Source organism: Tachyglossus aculeatus, chromosome 3 (genome assembly GCF_015852505.1).
Source record: "Tachyglossus aculeatus isolate mTacAcu1 chromosome 3, mTacAcu1.pri, whole genome shotgun sequence".
NCBI lineage: Eukaryota > Metazoa > Chordata > Mammalia > Monotremata > Tachyglossidae > Tachyglossus > Tachyglossus aculeatus.
Genome location: NC_052068.1, coordinates 38,456,199 through 38,481,651, shown reverse-complemented (window position 1 = coordinate 38,481,651; position 25,453 = coordinate 38,456,199). Strand labels below are relative to the sequence as shown.

The 25,453-nt window shown below is 43.2% G+C and overlaps 1 protein-coding gene across 1 annotated transcript in view; it reads right to left on the bottom strand.

Annotated features, from left to right (window-relative positions):
- RNLS (renalase, FAD dependent amine oxidase) overlaps window positions 1–25,453 on the bottom strand; it is a 356,662-nt gene that overhangs the window by 6,256 nt on the left and 324,953 nt on the right. The window contains exon 6 of the mRNA XM_038743984.1: window positions 16,781–16,956. Within this exon, the coding sequence (XP_038599912.1) occupies window positions 16,781–16,956 (176 nt within the window). The remainder of the gene's footprint in view (window positions 1–16,780; window positions 16,957–25,453) is intronic.

Here is a 25,453-nt window from a genome sequence, read left to right as displayed (position 1 = left end):
AATCCCCATTTTACAGATGAGGGAACTGAGGCTCAGAGAAGTTAAGTGACTTGCCCAAGGTCACACAGCAGACATGTGGCGGAGCTGGGATTCGAACCCATGACCTCTGACTCCAAAGCCCATGCTCTTTCCACTGAGCCACGCTGCTTCTCTATTTCTGCTATTATGCAAGGTGTATTTTTGCAAGAATCTTTCCTGTAGAACTGACCTGTTCTGACACCTTCATCTACATTGGGATGTTCAGTTTCCCTTCCTCCCTTCAAAGCCCTGCTGACCGTCTCTATATGTTGCCAACTTGTACTTCCCAAGCGCATAGTACAGTGCTCTGCACACAGAAAGTGCTCAATAAATACGATTGAATGAATGAATGAGAGCTCACCTCCTCCAAGAGGCCTTCCCAGACTGAGCCCCCTTTTTCCTCCCCTGCTCCCCATCCCCCCTGCCCTACCTCCTTCCCCTCCCCATATCATCTATATATATGTGTGTACAGATTTATTAGTCTATTTATTTTACTTGTACATATTTACTATTCGACTTATTTTGTTAATGTTGTGCATTTAGCTTTAATTCTATTTGTTCTGATGACTTGACACCTGTCCACATGTTTTGTTTTGTTGTCTTTCTCCCCATTCTAGGCTGTGAGCACATTGTTATTTATTTTATTTATGATAGCATTTGTTAAGCACTTACTATGTGCAAAACACTGTTCTAAGCACTGGGGTGATACAAGGTGATCAGGTTGTCCCACGCGGGGCTCGCAGTCTTAATCCCCATTTTCCAGATGAGGTAACTGAGGCTCAGAGAAGTGAAGTGACTAGCCCAAGGTCACACAGCAGGCATGTGGCAGAGTCAGGATTCGAACCCACGACCTCTGACACCAAAGCCCGTGCTCTTTCCACTGAGCCATGCTGCTTGTTGGGTAGGAACCGTCTCTATATGTTGCCAACTTGTACTTCCCAAGCGCTTAGTACAGTGCTCTGCACACAGTAAGCACTCAATAAATATGTTTGAATGAATGAATGAATGAACACCCCATGTAGAGCCCTACCAGAGTCTAGTTGTCAAAAGAATATTCCCTGGTTCCACGCCGCCATCTTTTTTTTAATGTTATATATTAAGCACTTAATATGTGCCAAGCACTGTACTAATAAGGGCTGTGATAGAGATAAGCTAAATAAATATGACTGACTGATTGACTTCTCTGTGCCTCAGTTTCCCCAACTGTAAAATGGGGTTTAAAACAGTGAAGCTCCAAATAGGACCTAGACATTGTCCAACCTAATTATCTACCCCAGGGCTTGTTACAGTACCTGGCACATAATAAATGCTTAACAAGTGCTATAAAAAAGTAAATAAATCCTACTCCTTCCTACTTAGTCTGTGCGCCCCATATGGGAAAATGATTGGGACCAAAATGATAATCTTGTGTCTCTTCAGATCTTAGAACAGTGCACACAGTAAGCATTTATCAATGCTATTTATTATTACTATTATTATTATTATCAATATTATTGAGGAGGGGCAAGGAATAGCTGGCTCATGTTGGAGGAACCAACCTTGCTGCATTTGCAGGTTTGGCTGTTATACTGTGAAATTCTAAAGGAGGTAAGCTGTGGGACAGTGAAGTCTTTTCACACGGGTGAAACTCAATCAATTGTATTTGTTGAGCACTTGTGTGTGTAGAGTGCTTAGGAGAGTACAATATAATAATATAACAGGGTTGGTAGACACATTTCCTGGCGAGACTGTACTAAGCGCTTGGGAAAGTACAGTATAACAGTTAGTACAGTGCTCTGCACACAGTAAGCGCTCAATAAATCCGAATGAATGAATGAATGAATGAATGAATGAATGAATGAAAGTTAATAGACACATTCCCTGCCCACAACAAGTTTACATAATGAGGGCATTATTTACCAAGCCCCAGTCTCTTCAGATTGCATGTCTGTGAGAACTGGAATTGGAAATGCTACATGTCTGGGCCCCGTGGAGGGCAAAATGTTACTTGAAATGTATCATATGACTCAAAAGCCCACTTAACCTAGTACTTAAACAGGACTCATATACTCTAAATTTTCAGGATGTTTTTACTAGGTAAAACATATTCTCAGTCTCTCTCTCGCTCTCTCTGTCTCTCCACCCTCCTCTTGTGAGGCTGTGGGCATTTTCCCGAGTTTTTCCTCAACTATCTTCTGGGAAGCTTCCACTGTCAAGAAATCCCTTGATGAATGGGTATGGGAGGTGTGCGGAAGTACAGGAGGTTGGGTTCTTTTTCTTCTGGTTGTTGCTTTCCACCTATGATGACCACGAAGAGGGGGAGGTTCCCCCTTTTGGTTTGACTGTTTCTGGTCATTCCAGCATTGGACCTTCATTCCTAAAAATTTCAAAGGCCACTGAAGCTGGAATCAGCAGCTGGCGTGAGGAGAGGAGAGGGTGGAAGAGTGTTACAATGATGCTAGGTCACTCGATTGGGGCTGCCATAGATAATAATAATAATAATAATAATAATAAAGGTATTCGTTAAGCACTTACTATGTGCCAGTCACTGTTCTAAGCACTGGGATAGGTACAAGATAATCAGGTCAGACACAGTCCCTGTCCCACATTTATTCATTCATTCATTCAATTGTATTTATTGAGCGCTCACTGTGTGCAGAGCAATGTACTAAGCATTTGGGAAGTACAAATCGGCAGTCTTAATTTCTATTTTACAGATGAGGAAACTGAGGCACAGAGACATTAAGTGACTTGCCAGGTTCACACAGCAAATAAGTGGCAGAGGCAGGATTAGAACTCAGGTCCTTCTGACCCCCAGGCCCGCGCTCTATTATTCATTCATTCAATCAATCAATCAATCAATCAATCGTACTTATTGAGCGCTTACTGTGTGCAGAGCACTGTACTAAGCGCTTGGGAAGTACAAGTCGGCAACATATAGAGACGGTCCCTACCCAACAACGGGCTCACAGTCTAGAAGGGGGAGACAGACAACAAAACAAAACATGGAGACAGGTGTCAAAATCATCAGAGCAAATGGAATTAAAGCTATAAGCACAACATTAACAAAATAAATAGAATAGTAAGTATGTATAAGTAAAATTAATAGAGTAATAAATCTGTACAAATATATACAAGTGCTGCGGGGAGGGGAAGGAGGTAGGGTGGGGGGGGAGGTGGAGGAGGAGAGGAAAAAGGGGGCTCAGTCTGGGAAGGCCTCCTGGAGGAGGTGAGCTCTCAGTAGGGCTTTAAAGGGAGGAAGAGAGCTAGCTTGGAGGATGTGCAGAAGGAGGGCATTCCAGGCCAGGGGGAGGATGTGGGCCGGGGGTCGACCGCGGGACAGGTGAGAATGAGGGTTGGGTTTTAAACCCAACTCTGCCACTTGTTTGCTTTGTGTCCTTGGGCAAGTCACATCACTTCTCTGTGCCTCGGTTCCCTCATCTGTAAAAGGAGGATTACGTCCTACTACTTCCTACTTAGGGTGTGAGCCCTGTGTGGGACGGGACTGTGTCCAAACTGATGATTTGTCAGCTGTGTGACTTTGGGCAAGTCAACTTAACTTCTCTGTGCCTCAGTTACCTCATCTGTAAAATGGGCATTAAGACTGTGAGCCCACCGTGGGACAACCTGATCACTCTGTAACCTCCCCAGTGCTTAGAACAGTGCTTTGCACATAGTAATCAAAGTAAGCATAGTAAGCTTAATAAATGCCATTATTATTACTATTATTATTATTTCGTATCTACCTCAGCACTTAGAACAGTGCTTGGTGCATATTTAGTGCTTAACAAATACAATTATAATGATAATAAAAAATAATAAACTACTCCATGCTGGCTACACTTTGCTATTTAACAAATCAGTTGCATTTGCTGAGTGCTCTCTGTGTGCAGAGCAATGCACTAAGCACTTTGGAGAGTATAATAGAGTCAGTAGGACATGATCCCTCCCTGATGTCAACAAGACCTTAAGCTCCTTGTGGGCAGGCATTATGCCTAACAACTCTATCATATTGTACTTCCCCAAGCGCTTAGTACAGTGCTTTCCACACAGTAAGCATTCAATCAACAGGATTTATTGATTGATTACAATCCAGCAGGGGAGAGAGACACTAAGATCAATTACAGATTGAAGGAAAAAGAAAAAGGGGATATGTACCTGAGCTAATGCTTAAGTGTGTACAAATCTGTAATTTATTTATTTATATTAATGTCTCTCTCCCTCGCCTCACTCCCAGACTGTAAGCTCGTTGTGGGCAGAGAATACGTCTGTTTATTGTTGTATTGTAATCTCCCAAGCAGTTAGTACAATGCTCTGCACACAGTAAGCATTCAATAAATATGATTGAATATATGAATTACAGGGTAACCACAGAAGTGCTATAAGAAGTTGAGAGTACTTAAGTGCTTAGGTGGCATATAAGTGGTGAAGTGGCAGTTTGGGGGATATAAACTGCAGAAGTTAGAAATGTATCAGCAAATGTGGTTTCAGAAGGATCTCGAAGATTAATCAATCGATTGATGGTATCTTCTTCTCCCACCTACTCCAATTACTAATCAAGGTCATCTACCACCCCTCAGGCCTCACCTCCAACTTCCTGAATCATTTTGATCCCATTTTTACATTCCTCCTCTCTTTCTTCTCCCCTCCATTGATCCTTGGAGGCTTCAATATCCGCATGGAGATGTCCCCAGCTACCCTTCCGCTGTCCACCTTCTCTCACTCCTCAACTCCAGTGACGTCCTGCCCCACCTCACCTCACCCACTCACCAACCTGGGCACACTCAGTCTCATCGTCTCTAGTCCCTGTACAATCTCTACCCTCATCAACTCTGAAATCCCTCTATCTGATCACAAACTCCTCACCTGCCTTCTCTCCCACACATCCACTCCTCACAAGTCTCTCCTGTTCCCCCAAAGGGACAAGGGACTTCCAATCTTGATGCACAAGAATTTTCTCAAGTTATCATGTCACATTTAGTCTCCAAATCCAAAATACCTTCCCTTGAGCCGCAAATTGATGCCCTCAACACCGCTCTCTCTACACAGCTCCTTTCAATTTTTACCCCACCTCCCTTCTACCATTCCTCTTCAAACTCCTTGAAAGAATTGTTCATAGCTGCTGCCTCTACTTCCTCTCCTCCAATTCCCTACTTGATCTCCTTCACTCTGGGTTTGTCCTCTTCACCCCAGGGTAACTGCCCTCTCAAAGGTCACCAGTTACCTCCTTCTTGACAAATCCAATGGCCTGTACTCCATCTTAATCCTACTCGATTTCTCAGCTGCCTTCAACACTATGGACCACCCCCTTCTCCTTTGGAAACATTCTCTAACCTTATCTTACTAACACTGTCCTCTCCTGGTTCTTCTCCTATCTCTCTAGCTGCTCATTCTCAGTCCCTTTCAAGGTATCCTCCTCTGCTTCCAAACTCCAAACTGTGGGAGTTCCTCAAGGCTCAGTTCTGGGTCCACTTTGATTCTCCATCCACATCTACTCTCTTGGAGAACTCATACATGCCCACAGTTTCAATTACCATCTCCTCACAAGAAGATTTCCCAAACTAGGGGAAGCAGCGTGGCTGAGTGGAAAGAGCCCAGGCTTTGGAGTCAGAGGTCAGGGTTCAAATCCTGGCTCCATCAATTGTCAGCTGTGTGACAAGTAAGCAAGCAAGCAAGTAAGCAAGTCACTTAACTTCTCTGTACCTCAGTGACCTCATCAGTAAAATGGGGATGAAGACTGTGAGCCCCCGTGGGACAACCTGATCACCTTGTAACCTCCCTAGCTTTTAGAACAGTGCTTTGCCCATAGTAAGTGCTTAATAAATGCCATCATCATTATCATTATTAAACTACCTCTCCAACCCTGACCTCTCTTCTTCTTTGCAGTGCATTTTCTCCTGCCTTCAGGACATCTCCACTTCGAGATCATCCTCTCTGTCTCACAAGTTTATAACATTTTCATTATTCTCTACTCATCTCCCTCATTCAACCCACATATTCAATCTACTAGTTTGAAAACTCCTCGAGGGTGGGGATTATGTCTATTACCTCTATTGTACTCTCCCAATTGCTTAGTGCCATGCACTGTACTACTGATTGATTTGTTGACTGATAATTCTAATAACTGCTCTGTCACCGTTTCATCTCCAATGATTGGGCCAACCATGTAAGCCTGTTTCTTTGGGGAATTTGTAGAAACCAACAAATCAAATTAAAACACTTCATAGATACAAATGCTAAAAATAATTAAAAAGAAAAACTAGTTCAGACAATCAGGTTGACATTTAATTGTCTTTCTGAATCCACAGAGCAACCAGAGCCAAAAGGCCACACCATAAGCACCCCCAATTGAATAGAAAATTTTTACCCCCTGAGATTGCCCTGAGGTATGAGTTCTCTGTAGCGTCCAGAAAATCCTCTTTGCCAACAGAGGTTCAAGGAAGGGGTAGATAGTTGTGGGGTGGGAGTTAGCTCTTCATGGCCATGTAATCAAATTCCACAAAGCTTTATGTAATGGGGAAATTTTTCCAAATTAGAATTCCTCTTCAGTGGTCCATACTGGAGTTTAATGCAACTCCTAGTTGATTCATACAATTCTGTCTAAATCAATTAATTACCTGCAACCAAGCAGTTTAGTCTCTACTGTTAGATCTGCATATACTTCCTCCAAGAAGATACAGTGAATTAAAAAGAAAGGAAAAAATATCCAGAAACCTAACTGAACAAGTGTCAGGCACCACCTTCGAATCGTATATGCATTCATGGGTGAAATTTCTTCAACTTGCTTTCTGTATACATTTCTCAGTTAAGATGCGCTCTTATGGAATTCCCAAGGTATTTATTTTAGCTTCTATTATATGCCTGTTTACAGAAACATAGAGTAATGTAAATAAATGGAGCAGAGACCACAGCAAATGCTGATGTGAATGGAAACGACTGTTTACATGTTTATAGATATGGAATTGGTCCAGCCTCTATAAAGGGATAGGCCCACAGATTTATGTCAACAGTGTAAAGTACTATCTAACGCATAGCAAACTTCCATGACATATGAATGAAAGAGGAATGTAGCTGAGTTTTAAATATTTCAAATAGCGCAAAATGGTTTGCATTCGAGACGATCCAAAACGCACTTCTCTAAGTCTCTCTCCCTTCGTTTTTAAAATCCCCTTGGATTTTAATGAAAATTTAATCCAAATGTTTCTGATTCATTTACACTTAACTCATCAAAATGCAGTTTCAGAAAAGCTATTTGATGTCCAAAAAGCCTTTTGAGCACTTTTTATAAGCTTTTAAATTCCCTTCTCCTTAGAAACAGGAAGCTACATGCTGCCAAGGGAAAAGGAATTCAAACCCTCAAAAATTTGAGATTCCCAAGGTTCAAATGGTTTCTAGACTCAATAAAACAAGTTCTCCCTTTCTGAAACTGTCAGAAAAAAACATTTCTCCCTTACTTTTCAACGCCCCCCTCCCCCATTTGCATTTCTCTCTAAGTAAGGAGCCACTGATACTCTTTTCCCCGGCCCTCCTCCCTGGATGGTCATTCTGCCTTTCCCTCCAGGCTGACCAGTTCTGCCCTCTGCCAGCCCCATTTCCCAGACTAAAAGGATGAATGTAGCACCATCTTGTGCCCAGAGCCCCTTATCCTGAATCTCCAAGAGGGGTGCCTGCCCTCTCGCATCTCAAAATTTTGCAGCAGAGCCGTATTCTGCAGGTTACCTGCTGTTTTGGCCATTTTTCTGATCATAGGATCTTGCTCTCTTCTTCCTCCCCAAGTCTGCTAATTCAGCTAAACATACTGGTCAAGTCACTCTCGGCTGTCATCGTTTGGGACTTTCATTCATTCATGCAATCGTATCCATTGAGGGCTTACTGAGTGCAGACCACTGTACTAAGCGCTTGGGAGAGTGCAATACAAAAATAAGCAGGCACATTTCGCGCCCACAAAGAGCTTACAGTCTGGAGACTTCCTGGATGATAGCGCTAAGAGCCTGCCTGAATCCACTTTATTAAATCAGATCCCTCACTCACCTTTCCCACCCATCTGTTTGGCAAAATATATGCTTACGTTGCATATATTATATATATCATATGCCACCAGTGCCATTATTTTCCAACAGAAAGGGCAGAAAGTTGGATAGACTATCCTCTATCTAGCTATGTGTTTAACTGTCTGTTTCTAAATATCTTACCTATCTATATATCAATCTCTCAATCTCTAAGCAGAGTGGCATAGTGGAAAGAGCCCGGGCTTGGGGGTCAGGGGTCATGGGTTCTAATCCCGGCTCTGCCACTTGTCAGCTGTGTGACTTCGGGAAAGTCACTTAACTTCTCTGTGCCTCAGTTACCTCGTCTGCAAAATGGAGATTAAGACTGTGAGCCCCACTTGGGACAACCCGAGTACCTCGTATCTACCCCAGCGCTTAGAACAGTGCTTAGCAAATAGTAAGCACTTAACAAATACCATCATTATTATTGCTATTATTATTATTATTATATTTACCCCAGCACTTAGTAGAGAGCCTGGCACATAGTAAGTGCTTAACAGATACCATTAAAAATAATCTCTATTAGTATCAATCTATAGTCATCGATCTCTCTCTATCAATCTCTACTTATTAAGGACTGTCCAGATAATTGGGAAAAGTGCCCTGATCTGGGCCTTTGGGGTTTTTTTTGCAGAAATCTTCCTTCTCAGAGCTAGTGGGCATCAGGATAACCTTTTCACCGCAACAATCCTTACCCCAGGGCATGGTGGATATGGGTTGGGCACCTTTAGTCACTTTCTCAACCAGGGTCTCTGGACATCTTCAGCACGGAAGGAAGAGCCGCTTGGAAACCCACATGAAAATGTCGACCACATCAGCTCAACAAGAAGCGGCTCACATGAGACACATACATAATAACAATAATGGTATTTAAGTGATTACTTTGTGCCAGGCACTGTAATAAGCACTGGGGTAGATACAAGTAAATCAGGTTGGACACAGGCCCTGTCCCGCATGGGGCTCACAGTTTTAATCCCCATTTTACAGATGAGGTAACTGAGGCACAGAGAAGTGAAGTGCTTTGCCCAAGGACAGACAGCAGACAGAAGCCAAGTGGCAGAGGCACGATTAGAACCCAGATCCTTCTGACTCTCAAAACATGAAGATTGTCACTGGTGGCAAAATACTTCTCCACAGCATATTCTTAAATAAATATGCTTACATGGACTGGGAATGGGCTTTTTGAAGCTGAGCATAAGGCCTGATGTATCGTTAAGACAGAACCACAGGATTCAATTCCTTGCACTGACTTCTCATCTGGGTTCCAGAGCTCTCCATGCTGATTCTCAGGTAATGGACATTTCAGTCCTTCCCAGTGGAACTGTACACGTGTAAAGTCTGGCAAGAGCTGTTTAAACAGCTCTGTGACAGAGACTTTCCTCTCAAATACATGCTACATGTGCCCTGAGTACTCATGAGAGTCCCCACGTGAATAAACAAATTTTTTTTTCACTAGTTAATCCTGTTTCCAATTTTTTACCATGGGATAATTTGGTATTTAAGGCAACAGGCCACGTCGTTTACCTTGTTTTGCTGTATTTACTATTTGCAAAATGGTCTTGTCACCACTTTTGAGACTCCCTGCCCAGACCGCATAGTATTATTGGGCTGGCTTTGCTGTGAGTGTATACGTGAGTCTCTGTGTGCATGCACGCGTGATTTTTATTCTGCCTATGCTCTTCTACTTTTTTCTCCAGTGCTCCACTGTGTTTATTGGTGATTTCATAAAACCACTAAGCTGTTGTGCTAGAGAGAAAGGATCATTTGGATTATAGGCTCAGGGATTCAAGACTATATCTGGTGCGAGAATGCCTATAAAATTGTTATTGGTTGTAATCTCCCTGGTGAGGAAAGCGTGATGGAGTGGATTGGCCAATTCTCAACAAGGCTTTCGTCTACAACAGCAACAATCACTTTCCTTTTGTCTACTTCATTTTTAATAAACCAATGGGTTTATGTACATACTTGTGGGCCATGGAACAGAGTCTGTATCCTAAAACTACATAGAACATACTTTTATGAAATTTCATTTTCAAATGCAGGGCCCTATCCTGAGATCACGCTAATCCAGCCGATCTTGTAAAACACAGGAAAATACTGACTAAGGGCAACTGATTTGGATGAGAATATGTACATAAAAGGCACACACATAATACAGAAAGAATCCAAACACTATATTTTTAAATAGAATCTGGTAGTGTAACCACTGCAAAGGAAGTGACTACATTTCTATTAAATGCCTCCCTGGAGTTTTTAACTCCACTGAAAAAACTCGGCTCTGCTCTGACTCGGTAAATTGGTCTTAGATCCAAGACAAGTATTTTTTGGTTTACATACACACGGGTTCGAAAACTGTTTATTTTAAGTTGGTACAGCAGGGTTGAGCAGGATGGGATCGGGTCCTGTCACATTTCTCCCAACTTGATGGATGTGTGGTCCAAGGAACCATGTTACCTCACTAATCCAACCTCTTCGCCCTTCTTCTGAAGCCCGTGAATGATGTTTCCTCTTTGCTCTAAGTCCCTCCCTATGCCCAGCAATATACTTGGATCTCCTACAGCAGTGCAGATGGGGGCAGAACAGGACTTAGGTTCCATAGCCACACTGGGCAAGTCACTTCACTTCTCTGGGCCTCCGTTTCCTCATCTATAAAATGGAGATTACTGCTATGAGCCCCAAGTGGGACATGGACAGTGCCCAACCTGATTAGCTTGTAACTACCCCAACGCTTAGTACGGTGCCTGGCACATAGTAAGCACTTTACAGATACCAGAAAATAAAATAAACTGATGGTTGCCTTGGATGCCCATGTCCCTCCCCAAGACTCACATCTTCGTGGCTGCCACCTTCCTTGTTTTTTTTAAAAGGAATTTTTTTAAGCACTTGCTCTGTGTCAGGCAATGAACTGACCACTGGCAAAGGGGCTGAGCATGGGGAGAATAAAGGTGGGGGGGCGACTCTGGAGGTAAGAGAATGGGGTTTCCACTTTTTCCATGGCCAGTTTCAAGAGCTCCGGCATAGACTTGAACCCAGAATTCCTAAATAGCTGCTCACCCCACTATGCTCTGGCAGGGGGCCTGAATTCTTACTGAAACACTTCTATTTTTAGTAGCCTCTGTTGGCATTAGACTCAGTGTTTCTAGAGTTTTCTGCGTTCTTATCCCCATCCACATATGGAGGGTGGTTTCATATTTTTCTGTTTAAAGAACGATAGGTCTGGGGAGCTGTAACAAATTGAAATGTGCTAAACAGTTCCTTCTCTTGGGTTGATGCATGGAACTTGAAATTCAGAGGGGGGAGTGTGAAGAATGCCAGCCTCACTATATTTCTGAGAGGGAAAAATTCATGAAAATAAGGTTCAAATATTTTGATGTTCCTGATAAGGCATGGCTGCTTATCTCTATTTTATCCCCATAGACTGCATCAGCCATTGACTGCGTTCCCACTGGATTTGGCTATCAGAGGGACTGTGGAAACCTAAAGTGGTTTTCTGTGAATGATCACATGGCCCCAGTGAATTGGGCCCAATTCTCTCAGTGCCTAAAGTTTCTCTCTGTAGCAGACTGGACCAACAGGGAAGACTATGGCCCTTTCTAAGAACCACCATGACCTAGTGGAAAGAGTGTGTGCCTGAGAGTCAGAGGACCTGGGTTCTAATCCTGGCTTAGCCATTTGTCTGCTCTGTGACCTTAGGCAAGTCTTTTGATTTCTCTGTGCTTCAGTTTCCTCATCTGGAAAATGGAGATTCAATATTGTGAGCCTTCTGTGAGACAGGGACTGTGTCTGATCTGACTATCTTGCATCTAACTCAGACCTTTGCACATAGTAAGGGCTTTACAAATGCCACAATCTATTATTCTAGCCACACTGCCTGAGAGGGTTAATGCAACTCTCCAACTACATAATTTGTCAGCAGGGAGTAACTTGGGGCAGAAAAATAATTCAATACCACATCAAAACTACACATTCTTCATTGATGCTCTCCCTTAAGCAGTAAAAAAATTTCCATAGTTTCTTTTAAATATATTGGTAGTCCTCTTTTTCTAAATTGCTGATATTTCTACTTATTAAAGGACATGGGCAACTGTTCCATTTTCCCTCCAATTTAGACTATGAGTCCCATGTGGGATAGGGGCGGTCTGACCTGATTAGCTCGTATCTACCTCAGTGCATAGAACGGTGCTTGTCACACACATAGTAAGTGCTTAACAAATACCATTAAAACAGAAACAAAATGCAAAACAAAGATGGAAACAACATAGGTAGACGTCTTTTGTAGTCTGTATTTCAAATTGTTCAATTGAGGCTGACATCGGAGCATTTTAAACATCAATCCCTCCTTTGTATGGAATGCTGTTTCAGCCTAAAATAAGGTGAATGGGTTCTAATGGATTCCAGAGATGTTAGATGCTCTCCTACAATGAAGGATAATGACCATGTTGCCTGTGAATGGAGAGATGCAAAACCCCATTTTGGAAAATGATTTGGCTTTCTGCAGAAGGTGTGATTTTGTTCAGATACAGAAATATGGGTCCTAAAAGGGGTTAAACAAAACTGATTCTGTCTGACCCATACACATACCGTAAAATTGAACAGGTCAGGCAATAAATCTTGTAAACAGGAAATGTCTGCAGTCTTAAACACCAACTAAACTGTTACTGTAGAACACTGATTCAACCATCGCAGCCTTTACTGGTAGATGATGTTATACACATAATGATCCAGAGGAATGAACACGTAAAGCTTAAAATTAAGCTCTGTGTGGCTATACCAACAGTTGACCAAGCAGTCGGGCGCTGAAGGATTTAAACAAACTTCTCTAAGCCTTCAAGAGCTTGTGCTTCTTCATTCTTTTCATGGTCAGCCCATTTGGCCTTATGCTTTTCCTGCTCGATTTCTCCTTATCCCTGGGGGAAAAGTACTCATGTGGGCAATGGGGTTTATGCCAGGAAATCCTGACTAATGGCATGAATACATTAAATGATCAGAACTGGAAGAAGGTACAGAATAGTCTGGTAAGTCTAGCCTGGCATATGAGAAAAATCTACTGGTTTAAAAAGTCCCCACAAGATTTAGTTGTCTGTACTTTGATCAACCATGTTGCCTCATCTTACTTCTCCTGTCTTTTCAACCGTCGGTTCCAGCCCAGAGGAAGACCGACAGTGCTTTTCTCCCTGAATCGGTTCTGCTCAGAGCAGCTCTTTCCATGTCTAACCGCAGAGATTGTTGCCAGGGTGTACGTAACGTGGACGGGAAGCAGAGAGAAGAGAGAAAGGAGTGGGTGTACTGAAGAAAATATGAGGTGGGTGGAGGCCGAAGACAAAGGGAAGGAAGGCCAAGGGAGAAAAAGAGGCCAGGAAAGCGGGACAGAAAAATGGTAAAGTGGAGAAGTCGGCAGAGAACCAAGAAAGGAAAGAAAATCAGAAAAAAAACCAAAAAGATGAGAAGGGGGATGAAGACAGTACGTGGGCTTAAAGGCGGGAAAGATAGAAGGTCTAAAGATCGAGTAAGTCCTGCGGAAGCCACCATCACCTGCAACTTCCAGTTCTGAAATGGACACACAAAACATACCAGTGAAGCTATAGAACACGTGAGGGAGAAGACTACGAACGGAAATATAATAAACAGAGCTAACTGGTTTCTATTCTAGACTGAAGTCCCGGTGTGGGCAGGGATTGTCTCTCTTTATTGCTGAATTGTACTTCCCAAGCACTTGGTACAGTGCTCCGTACACAGTGAGTGCTCAATAATTGAATGATTGAATGCTGCAACCAAACAAACCTAAGACTTTCACTGCTCTTGTGTACATATCCTTAAAATCTGCTGCTTCTCCTAAGTGCAACTTATTTTTGTCTGTCTTCTCTCTAGATTGTAAGCCGCTGGAGGGAAGGTATCATGTCTACCGATTCGATTACACTGTATTCTCATGAATGCTTAGTACAGTACTCTGAACACTGTAAATAACATTGATTGATGGATTGATTTTTGCATGCTTTTTTTTAGGTGACAACATATTCTCAGTTGCTTCTTCTTAAACCCGCACGCGCACACACAAACACAAGTCCCGATGTCCTTGGCATGAGAAAGGGGGAAGGAAGGAGAGAGAGAGGAATGTGTGGGAGGGAGGAGGGGAGAGCGTTCAGACAACTTTCTGAGTTAACATGAGCAGGACTACTCCACCGGGAGGGAGAATGGGGGCAGGGAACCTCTTGGAGATTACAAGAAGAGGGAAATGATAAATTACTTTATGCACTAGTCAACCAAAAAGAACAGCTTGAAGTCTAAACTACCAACATATTTAGCTGAGAGTGAATTAGAGGCAGGCATAAAGGCCATTTTAAATACTAGCCTCTACAGCACGGATCCCCAACTGCAGGAAACATTCAGATTTTGAAAGGGGTAAAAACAGCAAATGAAGAGTCGAGAACCAGGATAAAAACTGCTTCCTCTTTGCAAAACAAGTCAGATTAAGATATTTCATTGCATTGGTTCAATTACAAAGGTCATAAAAGTGTCTCCCCAAACCTTCAGTTCAATTTCAAGGAGGAAGTAATGGGATCAGGTGGCCAGTGAAAAGTCCTGGTTGCAGCCAATTGAGTTGCTCACCTGTATTTTGAATGCAGTTCAATAATATTAAGAAAGAACATCCAAGGTTTAACAAAGAACTTTGTTATGGGCTTGAGATGCAATTTGGAAATTTTGAAAATTGAATGATTTTTGACTAACCCACACAATTTTTGGGTTAAGAAAAATAAAAATAATTGTTATTAATACACAAGACCTTTGGTAATAAAGACTTTTTAAAAGCTTTTTTTTTCAACTGACATGAATGTTTCACTAGGAAGTCAAGATATGTTAGATTCTTCTTTACTATGTTAAAGTCTGAATATGTAAATATCTATGTATCTATATAGAGATACCTATATACAACTTTACATATATGTTTGAATACAAGCTTATTCTAGCAGATTTCTTCTTCATTCAAAGTGCAATAAGGTTGCTTTCCTGCCTTGGCTTTATGCCATTATAGCCTTAATAGAATTTAATTGCCAAGAGTTTACAGGAGTTTTTAAGGCTTTATTAAAATAAAAGTAAAAACCTTTGAAGATACTCTGTCTTCTTTGAGTAAATATTTTCCATTAATGTCCACATCTAGTTCCCCCAGCTTAATTTCACTTGAGAGGATTTAGGTAAACAAGTTGATACATTGCAGTACTTTAGGAAATTACTAACCATTTCCTCCAATTTTTGAAAGACCTTTAAAATATACAAAATTTGCTGTGATTTCCCATAACATCACTTTCTCTAAAGGCCTCACATGTAGGCTGAGCGACAGAGCTGTTAAATTAGGCGGAAAAATATTCTGAGTGAACACAGTGGGCATTTGAGTCCCGTGAACGTCCCATCCTGTCTGTCTCCCTCTCCAGACTGTAATTTCGCGGTGGGCCTGGAACGTGTCTGCTAGTTCTGTTGTATCTCTCCCAAGCGCTCAGTACAGTGCTCTGCACATAGTAAGGGCTCGATAGATACGACTGATTGATTGATCGTGAAGAAAGTGACTCTCCCAACATCCAAAGGAGATGCAGATCAAGTTATTGTCTGGTTATGACAAATCCGTGCATGCGTTGGAGGAGTAAAGTCACCAGAAATCTAGTCACCTGAGGTGATAGGGAGGAGAGGAGAGGAAAAAGGAGGAGGGCTCAGAGGAGACAAGCAGAACGTGGGTGGTCAGCGTGGACTAGTGGAAAGAGCACGGAGTCAGGAGATTTGGGTTCCACTACTTGCTGGTTGTGTGACCTTGGACAAGTCACTTCATTTCTCTTTGATGCAGGAGATTCAAAACGTAAAATATGAAATGAGGATTCAATACCTGCTCTCCCTCAAACTTCGTCTGTGAGCCCCATGTGGGACAGGACTGGTTCCCAACTGATTAACTTGCATTCATTCAATCGTATTTATTATTATCCATATTATTTATTGCATCTACCCCAGGGCTTAGTACAGTGCTTGGCACGATATCATCATTGTGATTGCAGGAGCCGCAGTGAAGAGCTGCATGTGGACTGTGAGCTGCAGTTTGGCCAAACCAACTTAATCTGTTTTTCTTGGAGAGGACCTCAATTCTTCCATCAGTAAAGAATAGCAATTTTCCTAGAGAGTTTTATAGGGTGAAAATTTGACCTAATTCCTTAGTCTTTGTACAGTGTTTTTATTCCCAAAGTGCTCTGACATATCTCATTTTTGCCCACCCAATGACCCTGTGACCTACGTAGAAAGGAGGGAATTACTAGCCTCATTTTGCAGATGAGGAAACTGAGGCCCAGAGAAGTTAAGTGACCTGTCCGAGGTCACACAGCTGCCTGGTGGCAAAGATCAAACCTGAGCTCAGTATTAGCATTACTTTAGTCTTTAGTCTCTCCGGAACAAGCTGAAATCTGATGCTGCTTCTTCCACACAGTTCTCTTTTTTATGATATTTATTAAGCACTAACTATGCATCAAACACTGTGTTTTAAGCACTAAGTTGATTAGGTTGGACAGAGTCCCTGTCCCTCATGGGGCTCACAGTCTAAGTAGGAGGGAGAATAGGGAACTGAGGCATAGAGAAGTTAAGTGACTTGCCCAGGACACGATAAGAGCCCAGATCTTCTAACTCCCGGGCCCATTTGGGCTCCTTTAACTAGGCCATGCTGCTTCTCTATTCACTGCGTCTCATTCACTCTGTTCTTTGATTACCTGTGAGTATCTCCATTTCTGGCACTTGACGTGAACTGGCTTAGGCAGATTGGGCAAAATCTTTTCCAGCTGCTCGAGGATTAGCTCCTGCACTTCTTCACTGCTTCCCTCCAAGTGTTTAATTCCAAATGGCACAGAGGTGTGAATGACAACAGAAGGCCCAACTTCAGAAGATTCTGTGGGTGTGAGAGAAGTAAAGATAAACACTCTCGTTGACAACCCAAAATCTTGCAAAGAACCAATTGGATTTAAGGATTACTCAGGTTATCCTGGAAATGAAAAGAAGAAACAGTCATGGGGATTGGGTTTCAAAATGCTGAATAATACAGGTTGTTCTTAAAATTCAGTGGAGACAGTCCACCTAAGAGATGTATCTTCGTTGTCTCTTCCCCCTGTTTCTCAAGTACTCTTTATCCAAATTTTATGTCCTGTTCCAGTTTAATCAACCTTTCACCATTGTTTTTGTTCAACTTTCCTTTTTTTAATGACGTCTGTTAAGCACTTACTATGTGCCTGACACTGTACTAAGTGCTGAGGTTGATACAAGCTAATTATCTTCTATTATTATTATATAGCATTTGTTAATAATAATAACCATATTTATTGAGCACTTACTGTGTGCAAAGCACTTTCCTAAGCACTTGGGAGAATGCATTATAACAATAGACACATTCCCCACCCATAATGAGCTCACAGTCTAGAAGGGAAGATAGACATTAATATAAATAAATAGATGAATAAATAAATGAATAAATAAATTACAGATCTATACATATGTTCTGTGGGAAGCGAGGGTGGATGAATGAAGGAGCAAGTACTGTTAAGTGCTTACTAAGTGTCAAGCACTGTTCTAAGCTCTGGGATAGATGCAAGCTAATCAGCTTGGACACAGTCCATGTCCCACATGGGGCTCACAGTTAAAATCCCCACTTCACAGATGAGGTAACTGAGGCACAGGGAAGTTAAGTGACTTATTATTATTATTATTAGAGTGCTTACTGTGTGCAAAGCACTGTATTAAGCACTTGGGAGAGTACATTATAACTTCAAACACATTCCGTGCCGACAACAAGCTCACAGTCTAGAGGGGGATACAGATATTAATATAAATAAATAAATGGATGAATAAACAAATTAATTACAGGTTTATACAGATATATACATATGTGTCATGGGGAAGGGAGAGAAGATGAATGAAGGAGCAAGTATGAGTGTCGCAGAAGGGAGTGGGAGTAGAGGAGAGGAGGGCTCAGTCAGGGAAGGCTTCCTGGAGGAGATAATAATAATAATGATGGCATTTATTAAGCACTTATTATGTGCAAAGCACTGTTCTAAGCGCTGGGGAGGTTACAAGGTGATCAGGTTGTCTCACGGGATCTCACAGTCTTAATCCCCATTTTATAGATGAGGTAACTGAGGCGCAGAGAAGTGAAGTGATTTGCAAGAAGTCACACAGCTGACAATTGCCGGAGTCGGGATTTGAACCCACGACCTCTGACTCCAAAGCCCGTGCTCTTTCCACTGAGCCACGCTGCTTCTCTAATGCGCCTTCAATAAGGCTTTGAAGTGGGGGAGAGCAATTATCTGTCTGATACGAGGAGGGAGGGCATTCCAGGCCACAGGTAGGATGTGGGCGAAAGGTCGGCAGTGAAATAGGTGAGATCGAGTGACAAGATGAGATCGAGATCGACTTAATGTCACACACCAGACAAGTGGAGGAACTAGAATTAGAACCCAAGTTCTTCTGACTTCCAGTCCCCTCATGACTATTTACTAACTACCGAATCTTGGGCCTCATTCGATGTTTGTCTAACTTAGTCAATGAGGGGAATTCTGACAGCAGTGAGAAGAAACCAAACTGTTTAACTAAAAGGGTCTTTGTGGGAAGGCCAGCTATTAGTTGGGATGTCAGCATGGAAATGGGAAATCTACAGGACTTCAAAAGGTGCCTGAGTCTCTGATGAGTGGGATGGGAAAAGGGGCTAGCCACATCCACCTCGGTGGAGAAAGAACACAAGGAAAGTGGCTTAAACTTGAAATGAAAGTTGTCTTTTTTAACTGCCAAGCCTGAACAGGACAAACCAATGTCCATTTGGAGAAACAAATCCAAAACTACATGTTTTTTTCCCAGTGGATACAAATTCAGTCCTGCTTGCTACCCAGTGAATTTGTAAATTTGTGATGGTGGCTCCTCTCGGTTTAGATGAGTGGGCTGGAAGCCATTAACTACAGAGATTTTCCCTGAGATAGCATGCCCCCGTGTATCACTGCTAATTGCCCCAGTTTCCTGCCTTTAAGCCCCTCTTTCATCCTCTAAAGAGAATATTATAGAAACACGTTTGGTTGGTTCTTTTTCCATTTAAAATGCAACTCTTTTTGCTGCACTGAGAATCAATTTCATTTTCATGACCACCACCAATCATCATTATTGGCGCTCCGTGGTCCATTGCACTGTTCTAGGGCTGGAGTGAAGTGGACCGAAATGAAGAAAAGCTCGTTTCCTGCCAACAAGGGGTTTCCAATCTAATGAGGGAGGTGAGGCATACATGGAAAACTCAATTCTCAAAAACTATGAGAAAAACCACATTGGCAGTAAAGAACATCAGAAAACCCAGGGTCGGAGCAGATCAAGGATCAAACTACACTTCCCAGGGATGATGGAAAGTCACCTCTTTGCTCAGTTGTCCTGGTTGGGTCAGGGGCCTAGGCTTGGTCTTCCTGGGGACGCTGGGGTGGGGAGGGGGGGTGAGAGAGGTCACTGAGGGGCAGGAGCTGGTCAAACTAAGAGTCTCCGGCCAAAAGGCTAAAACCAAGTCTGCCCAATTTATTCAAAGGGTATTCCATTGCCAGTATGATAATAATAATAATAATAATGGCATTTATTAAGCGCTTACTATGTGCAAAGCACTGTACTAAGTGCTGGGGAGGTTACAAGGTGATCAGGTTGTCCCATGGGGGGGGCTCACAGTCTTTATCCCCATTTTACAGATGACGTAACTGAGGCCCAGAGAAGTGAAGTGACTTGCCAAAAGTCACACTGTTGACAATTGGTGGAGCTGGGATTTGAACCCATGACCTCTGACTCCAAAGCCTGAGCTCTTTCCACTGCTTCTCTGATGCTATTTGCCCTACCTGAGCCCTAGTAGACATTGTCTATAGCTATAATTCTATTTATTCTGACAGTTTTGACACCTGTCTACATGTTTTGTTTTGTTGTCTGTCTCCCCCTTCTAGACTGTGAGCCCGTTGTTGGATAGGGACTGCCTCTATATAATAATAATGCCATTTATTAAGCACTTACTATGTGCAAAGCACTGTTCTAAGCTCTAGGGAGGTTACAGGGTGATCAGGTTGTCCCACAGGGGGCTCACAATCAATCCCCATTTTACAGATGAAGGAACTGAGGGCCAGAGAAGTGAAGTGACTTGCCTAAAGTCACACAGCTGACAATTGGCGGGGCTGGGATTTGAACCCATGACCACTGACTCCAAAGCCCTGGCTCTTTCCACTGAGCCACACTGCTTCTCTATATGTTGCCGACTTGTACTTCCCAAGTGCTTAGTACAGTGCTCTGCACACAGTAAGCGCTCAATAAGTACGATTGAATGAATGTAGCGCGGCTCCAGCTTCTTTTATCATGGGTGGTGGAAAGGAAAACACTTGTGTACAGTCGATTGTACTTACTGAGCACTTACCATGTGCAGAGCACTGTAAGAAGTGCTTGGGAGAGTACGATATAACAGAGTTAGTGGACATGCTCCCTGCCCGCAATGAGCTTAAAATCTAGAGGGGGAGACAGACAGTATAAACTTAGTTGCCTCTCCTACCTGTATCATCTCATTGATTCATTCACTCATTCAATCGTATTTATTGAGCGCTTACTGTAGAGATATGTTGCCAACCTGTACTTCCCAAGCACTTAGTACAGTGTTCTGCACACAGTAAGCGCTCAATAAATACAATTGATTGAGTCATCTCCGACCCGCACTGACGCCATGGACACATCTCTCCCAGAATGCCCCACCTTCAGCTGCAATCGTTCTGGTAGTGTTTCCATACATTTCTTAGTAAAACTATGGAAGTGGTTTTCCACTGCCTTCTCTCTCCCGTGTCATGCTGCCCAGCACAGGTGAGTTTCGACTAGTAGCAGAGATTCCCTTCCACTCGCTAGCCACCGCCCGAGCTAGGAATGGAACGGGAATGCCTCTGCTTGACTCTCCCACCTGTAGTCGAGGCTGGTAGAGTACTGGAAACCCTCCAGGTGTGACCTGAGAGGGGCACCTACCTTTACTTTCTTTTAATGTCGGTCTGCTTCCTCTATTGTACTCACCCAAGAGTTTAATACAGGGCTCTGCACAAGGAAAGCACTCAATCGATACCATTGATGGCCTGAAGGGAGGAACTCTCCAGGACTCGGGACGTCTAAAATGTTCTCTAATGATTTTAAAGTGAGTGGTTTGGTAACAACCCGAAATGGGTGAGTTTGACAGGGCTCTCAGTTCTAGTTCAGTGATGAGAAGCAGCACTGAATTTCTCCACTAGCTGAAGAACAAGCCCAGGGCACACATTCCCTTGTGGAATCACCTGAAAACCCTAGAAAGGCTTATTTTTCAGGCCTATTTTTGGCCTGTTTTTCAGGACTTCAGTCCCTCTGTTTGCTCCAAACGTGTCAAACCTGAGCCAGTGTTCTGGTCTCCCAGGAGAGTGGGAAAAGTTGTCCATTCATCAGCTTGCTAAAAGAGGCTTTAAGCACTATACGTCGACTAGTGCTAGCTGTCATGTGCACAGTGTGTGGCTGGCGCCTCCTTGTCTTGGCCTCTCCATGCATCTCTGTGGATAAAGCACGAATCTGGGAATCCGAAGGACCTGGGTTCTAATCCTGACTCTACTACTTAATAATAATAATAATGATAATAATGATGGCATTTATTAAGTGCTTGCTATGTGCAAAGCACTGTTCAAAGCACTGGGAAGGTTACAAGGTGATCAAGTTGTCCCACGGGGGGCTCACAGTCTTAATCCCCATTTTACAGATGAGGTAACTGAGGCACAGAGAAGTGAATTGATTTGGCCAAAGTCACACAGCTGACAAGTGGCAGAGCCGGGATACTTGTCTTCTGTGTGACCTTGGGGAACCTAACTTATCTGTGCCTCAGTTACCTCATTTACAAAATGGGATTAACACTGTGAAGCCCCATGTGGGACAGGGACTGAGTCCAACCCAATTAGCTTGTATCTACCCCAGCGCTTAGAACAAAGTCTGGCACATAGCCAGCGCTTAACAAACACCTTCATTAATTAGTTAATTTATATCGCAGTGCTCTGGAAGTGACGTTGGGAGGCTCCAACACCAAGACTTAAAGTCAATCAGCCCATGACAAGCCACCTAGAAAAACAAATCCTGCATCTTGAGAATAATTAGGACGTTGCTCTGACCGGTCAAATTTCTATGGAAGCAATTGCTGGGGAAACAGCATAGCGTAATGGATAGACCATGGGCCTGGGTGTCAGAAGGTCATGAGTTCTAATCCTGGCTCTGCTACTTGTCCGCTGTGTGGCCTTGGGTAAGTCACTTCTCTGTACCTCAGTTCTCTTATCTGTAAAATGGGGTTTGAGACTGTGAGCCCCAGTGGGACAGGGACTGTGTCCATCCCGATTTGCTTGTATCCACCCCAGCACTTAGTACAGTGCCTGGCACATAGTAAGTGCTTAACAAATGCCTTAATTATTATGCTCTGCACACAGTAAGCACTCAATAAATGCGATTGAATGAATTATTATTACTATTATGGAGAACACTTAAACCAGAAGAGCCTGAAACAGCCCACAGCCTGTTATCTTGCCATTTCCACTGGTCACCCACTCCAAAGAGGACATAAAAAGGAAACCTAAGAGACACAAAGTGTCACAGTTCTTGCATAACAACGAGAGAGAGCCATCGGGAGATTTGTTTTTACTGGGGACAGAAGAGAACTTTCAAAAACTCAGGGCTGAAATCTGAAGAACTTCAAAACTTAAAACCAAGGTTGTCAGAGAAAGGACATTTAAAAGGTTATTCTTGGAAGCTGATGCTTGAAAACACCCGCAGAACTAAAAAATGGCTAAGTTCTTAGAAAAGTAGGCCCCGAAAATACTGTAACCGCAGTAGTGGTAACTCTGTAAAAGGAATTCATACAATGAGATAAGTCTATCTGTTCTGGTTTGTTAGGCACTTGGTACAGTGGCTGCTGCTTTTTGGCTCTCCCGCAACTCAGATAGTGCAGACATACAACCCTGCTTCTGAAATTTCAGACTTGCCGGTGACTTAGCACTCTATTGGAGTGAAGCTTAGAACAAGGTGAAGCCATGTGCTGCTGCTCCAGTTCTTTTGTGTAATTTTTCTAATGGGCTCAGGATAATTTCTGGGAAAGGGTAATGCAGATGGACCTATCTCAGAGAGGAATGCAGCCATTGTTATCAAAATCAGGGGGCAGGGCTGGATTACCTAGGCTGGACCATGTTCAGGATACTAGATCCCTGGAGGGAGCATTTAGGGCATAGGGCATTTAGAGGCCTGTGTATGGGCACGTTTGCTCCATTGCCAACCATTCAAATCCATTTTCAAACAGCTGCTTTCGGGAGTCCAGGGTTCTCGATGCCGGCCAAGCCTGCAGGGGATGAGTGGGTTCAGGGAGAGTATTTCTCCACTGGCGATATTCACTTTCTTTCAAATTTGCATGGAACACCCTAAAGCTTGGAACCAAGCCATCAGAGCGGAGGTCGCTTTGTGCTGAAAAGCCAAATACCCTCGAAGCGGTCTTGGCCCCAAGAACCCCGCCTGCGTGATTAACAGGCGGCATTTCCTCCCCGCTCCCCGCATCCCTTTTGGGGCGCTGGGCTCAAGGCAAAACAGGGAGTCCTAACTGAGGCCCAGAGAGGTTAAGGGACTTTCCTAAGGTCACACAGTAAGTCAACGGTGGAGCTGGGATGAGAACCCAGTTTGCCTGATTCACAGTCCCGTGTATTTTCCACTATAATAATAATAATGATGATGGTATTTGTTAAGCGCTTACTATGTGCGAAGCGCTGGGGGGATGCAAGGTGATCAGGTTGTCCCACGTGGGGCTCACAGTCTTAATCTCCATTTTCCAGATGAGGTAACTGAGGCACAGAGAAGTCAAGTGGCTTGCCCAAGGTCACACAGCTGACAAGTAATAATAATAATAATAATAATAATCATAGTGGCATTTATTAAGCGCTTACTATGTGCAAAGCACTGTTCGAAGCGCTGGGGAGGTTACAAGGAGATCAGGTTGTCCCACGAGGGGCTCACAGTCGTAATCCCCATTTTACAGATGAGGGAACTGAGGCACAGAGAAGTTAAGTGAATTGCCCAAAGTCACACAGCTGACAATTGGCAGAGCCGGGATTCGAACCCATGACCCCTGACTCCAAAGCCCGTGCTCTTTCCACTGAGCCACACTGCTTCTCTACTGCCTCTCATGTCACCGGGAACTGTGCAGAAGACAATTCAACGTGAATAACTAGAAAAGCAGAAGTCCAATACTGCTGCAAGGGAAGTGTCCTTGGACTCCTAAATATTTAGTCCTTGGTCTAAATCACCACAAGCTTCCCAGGGCTCTAACAGATAATATACAGGGTCTTCTGCCCATTCCACTCCTGAGGGAAAGTTTTTATTGTTTGTTTGCTCTTTAATAGTATTTGTTAAGTGCTATGTGCCAGGCACTGTACTAAAGGCTGGGGTAGACATAAGGTAATCAAGCTCGACTCTGTCCCTGTCACACAGAGGGCTTACGGACTTAATTTCCATTTTACAGATGAGGTAACTGAAGCACAGTGAAATGAAGTGACTTGCCCAAGGTCCCACAGCAGCCAAGTGGAGGAACCAGGATTAGAACCCAGGTCCTCTGGCTTCCTAGCCTGTGCTCTTCCCACACAGTTACTAATAGATCCTCTAAAAGATAGCTAATAAAAGCCTATAAAAATCAATAGCCCTTACAGCCTCCAATAGCTAATAGTAAATAAAAGCTGATAAGAATGGATACTTTAGGTAGCACTGTCCTGCAAGTAGTCTATTCTACGTAAGCAGGGGGATAAAGGGAGGTATGAAAAGCCACAGGGGAAAAGGCGTTGTTGAGGGAGAAGGAGGAGGCCGGGGGAGAGGTAAAACCAAAGAGAAAAATTACAGATCATCAACTTGTCGAGAAAGGATTAGCTCCTTCTCCAATTCAGAAGACGCCCGTTTCAGAAGCCACCCTTCCGGCTTCACTTCAGTCTTGGCATCCTACCACTTTCAGCTAGGTCTTCCGGTTCAGTAAATTGAGGTCTGGCAGATTTCGGGGTGAAGAGAGGTTCAGCTCTGGGTTTGGGATTAGTTTTGCCCCATGCTAATCAGGCCGGTGGCTCTAAGGAACTAGAGGGCTGAGCAATTATCTAGGTCATTTGTTCCACGTAAACAGCCTCGCTGGGTAATTTGAGCTCCAAACTGGAATCTCTGGCCTGAAGGACTGGTTGGGTTGTCTAGGTAGGGCAAATCCTTGGGCTTTTGATATTACTGATTGAATGCCCTAATTGCACACACTCTCTTATAATTTGGATTGAAAGCCAAGATTTTCTAAGGCGAATGTTTATTGGTTTGGGGGAACATGGGCTCAAATTCACAAATTCACCCAT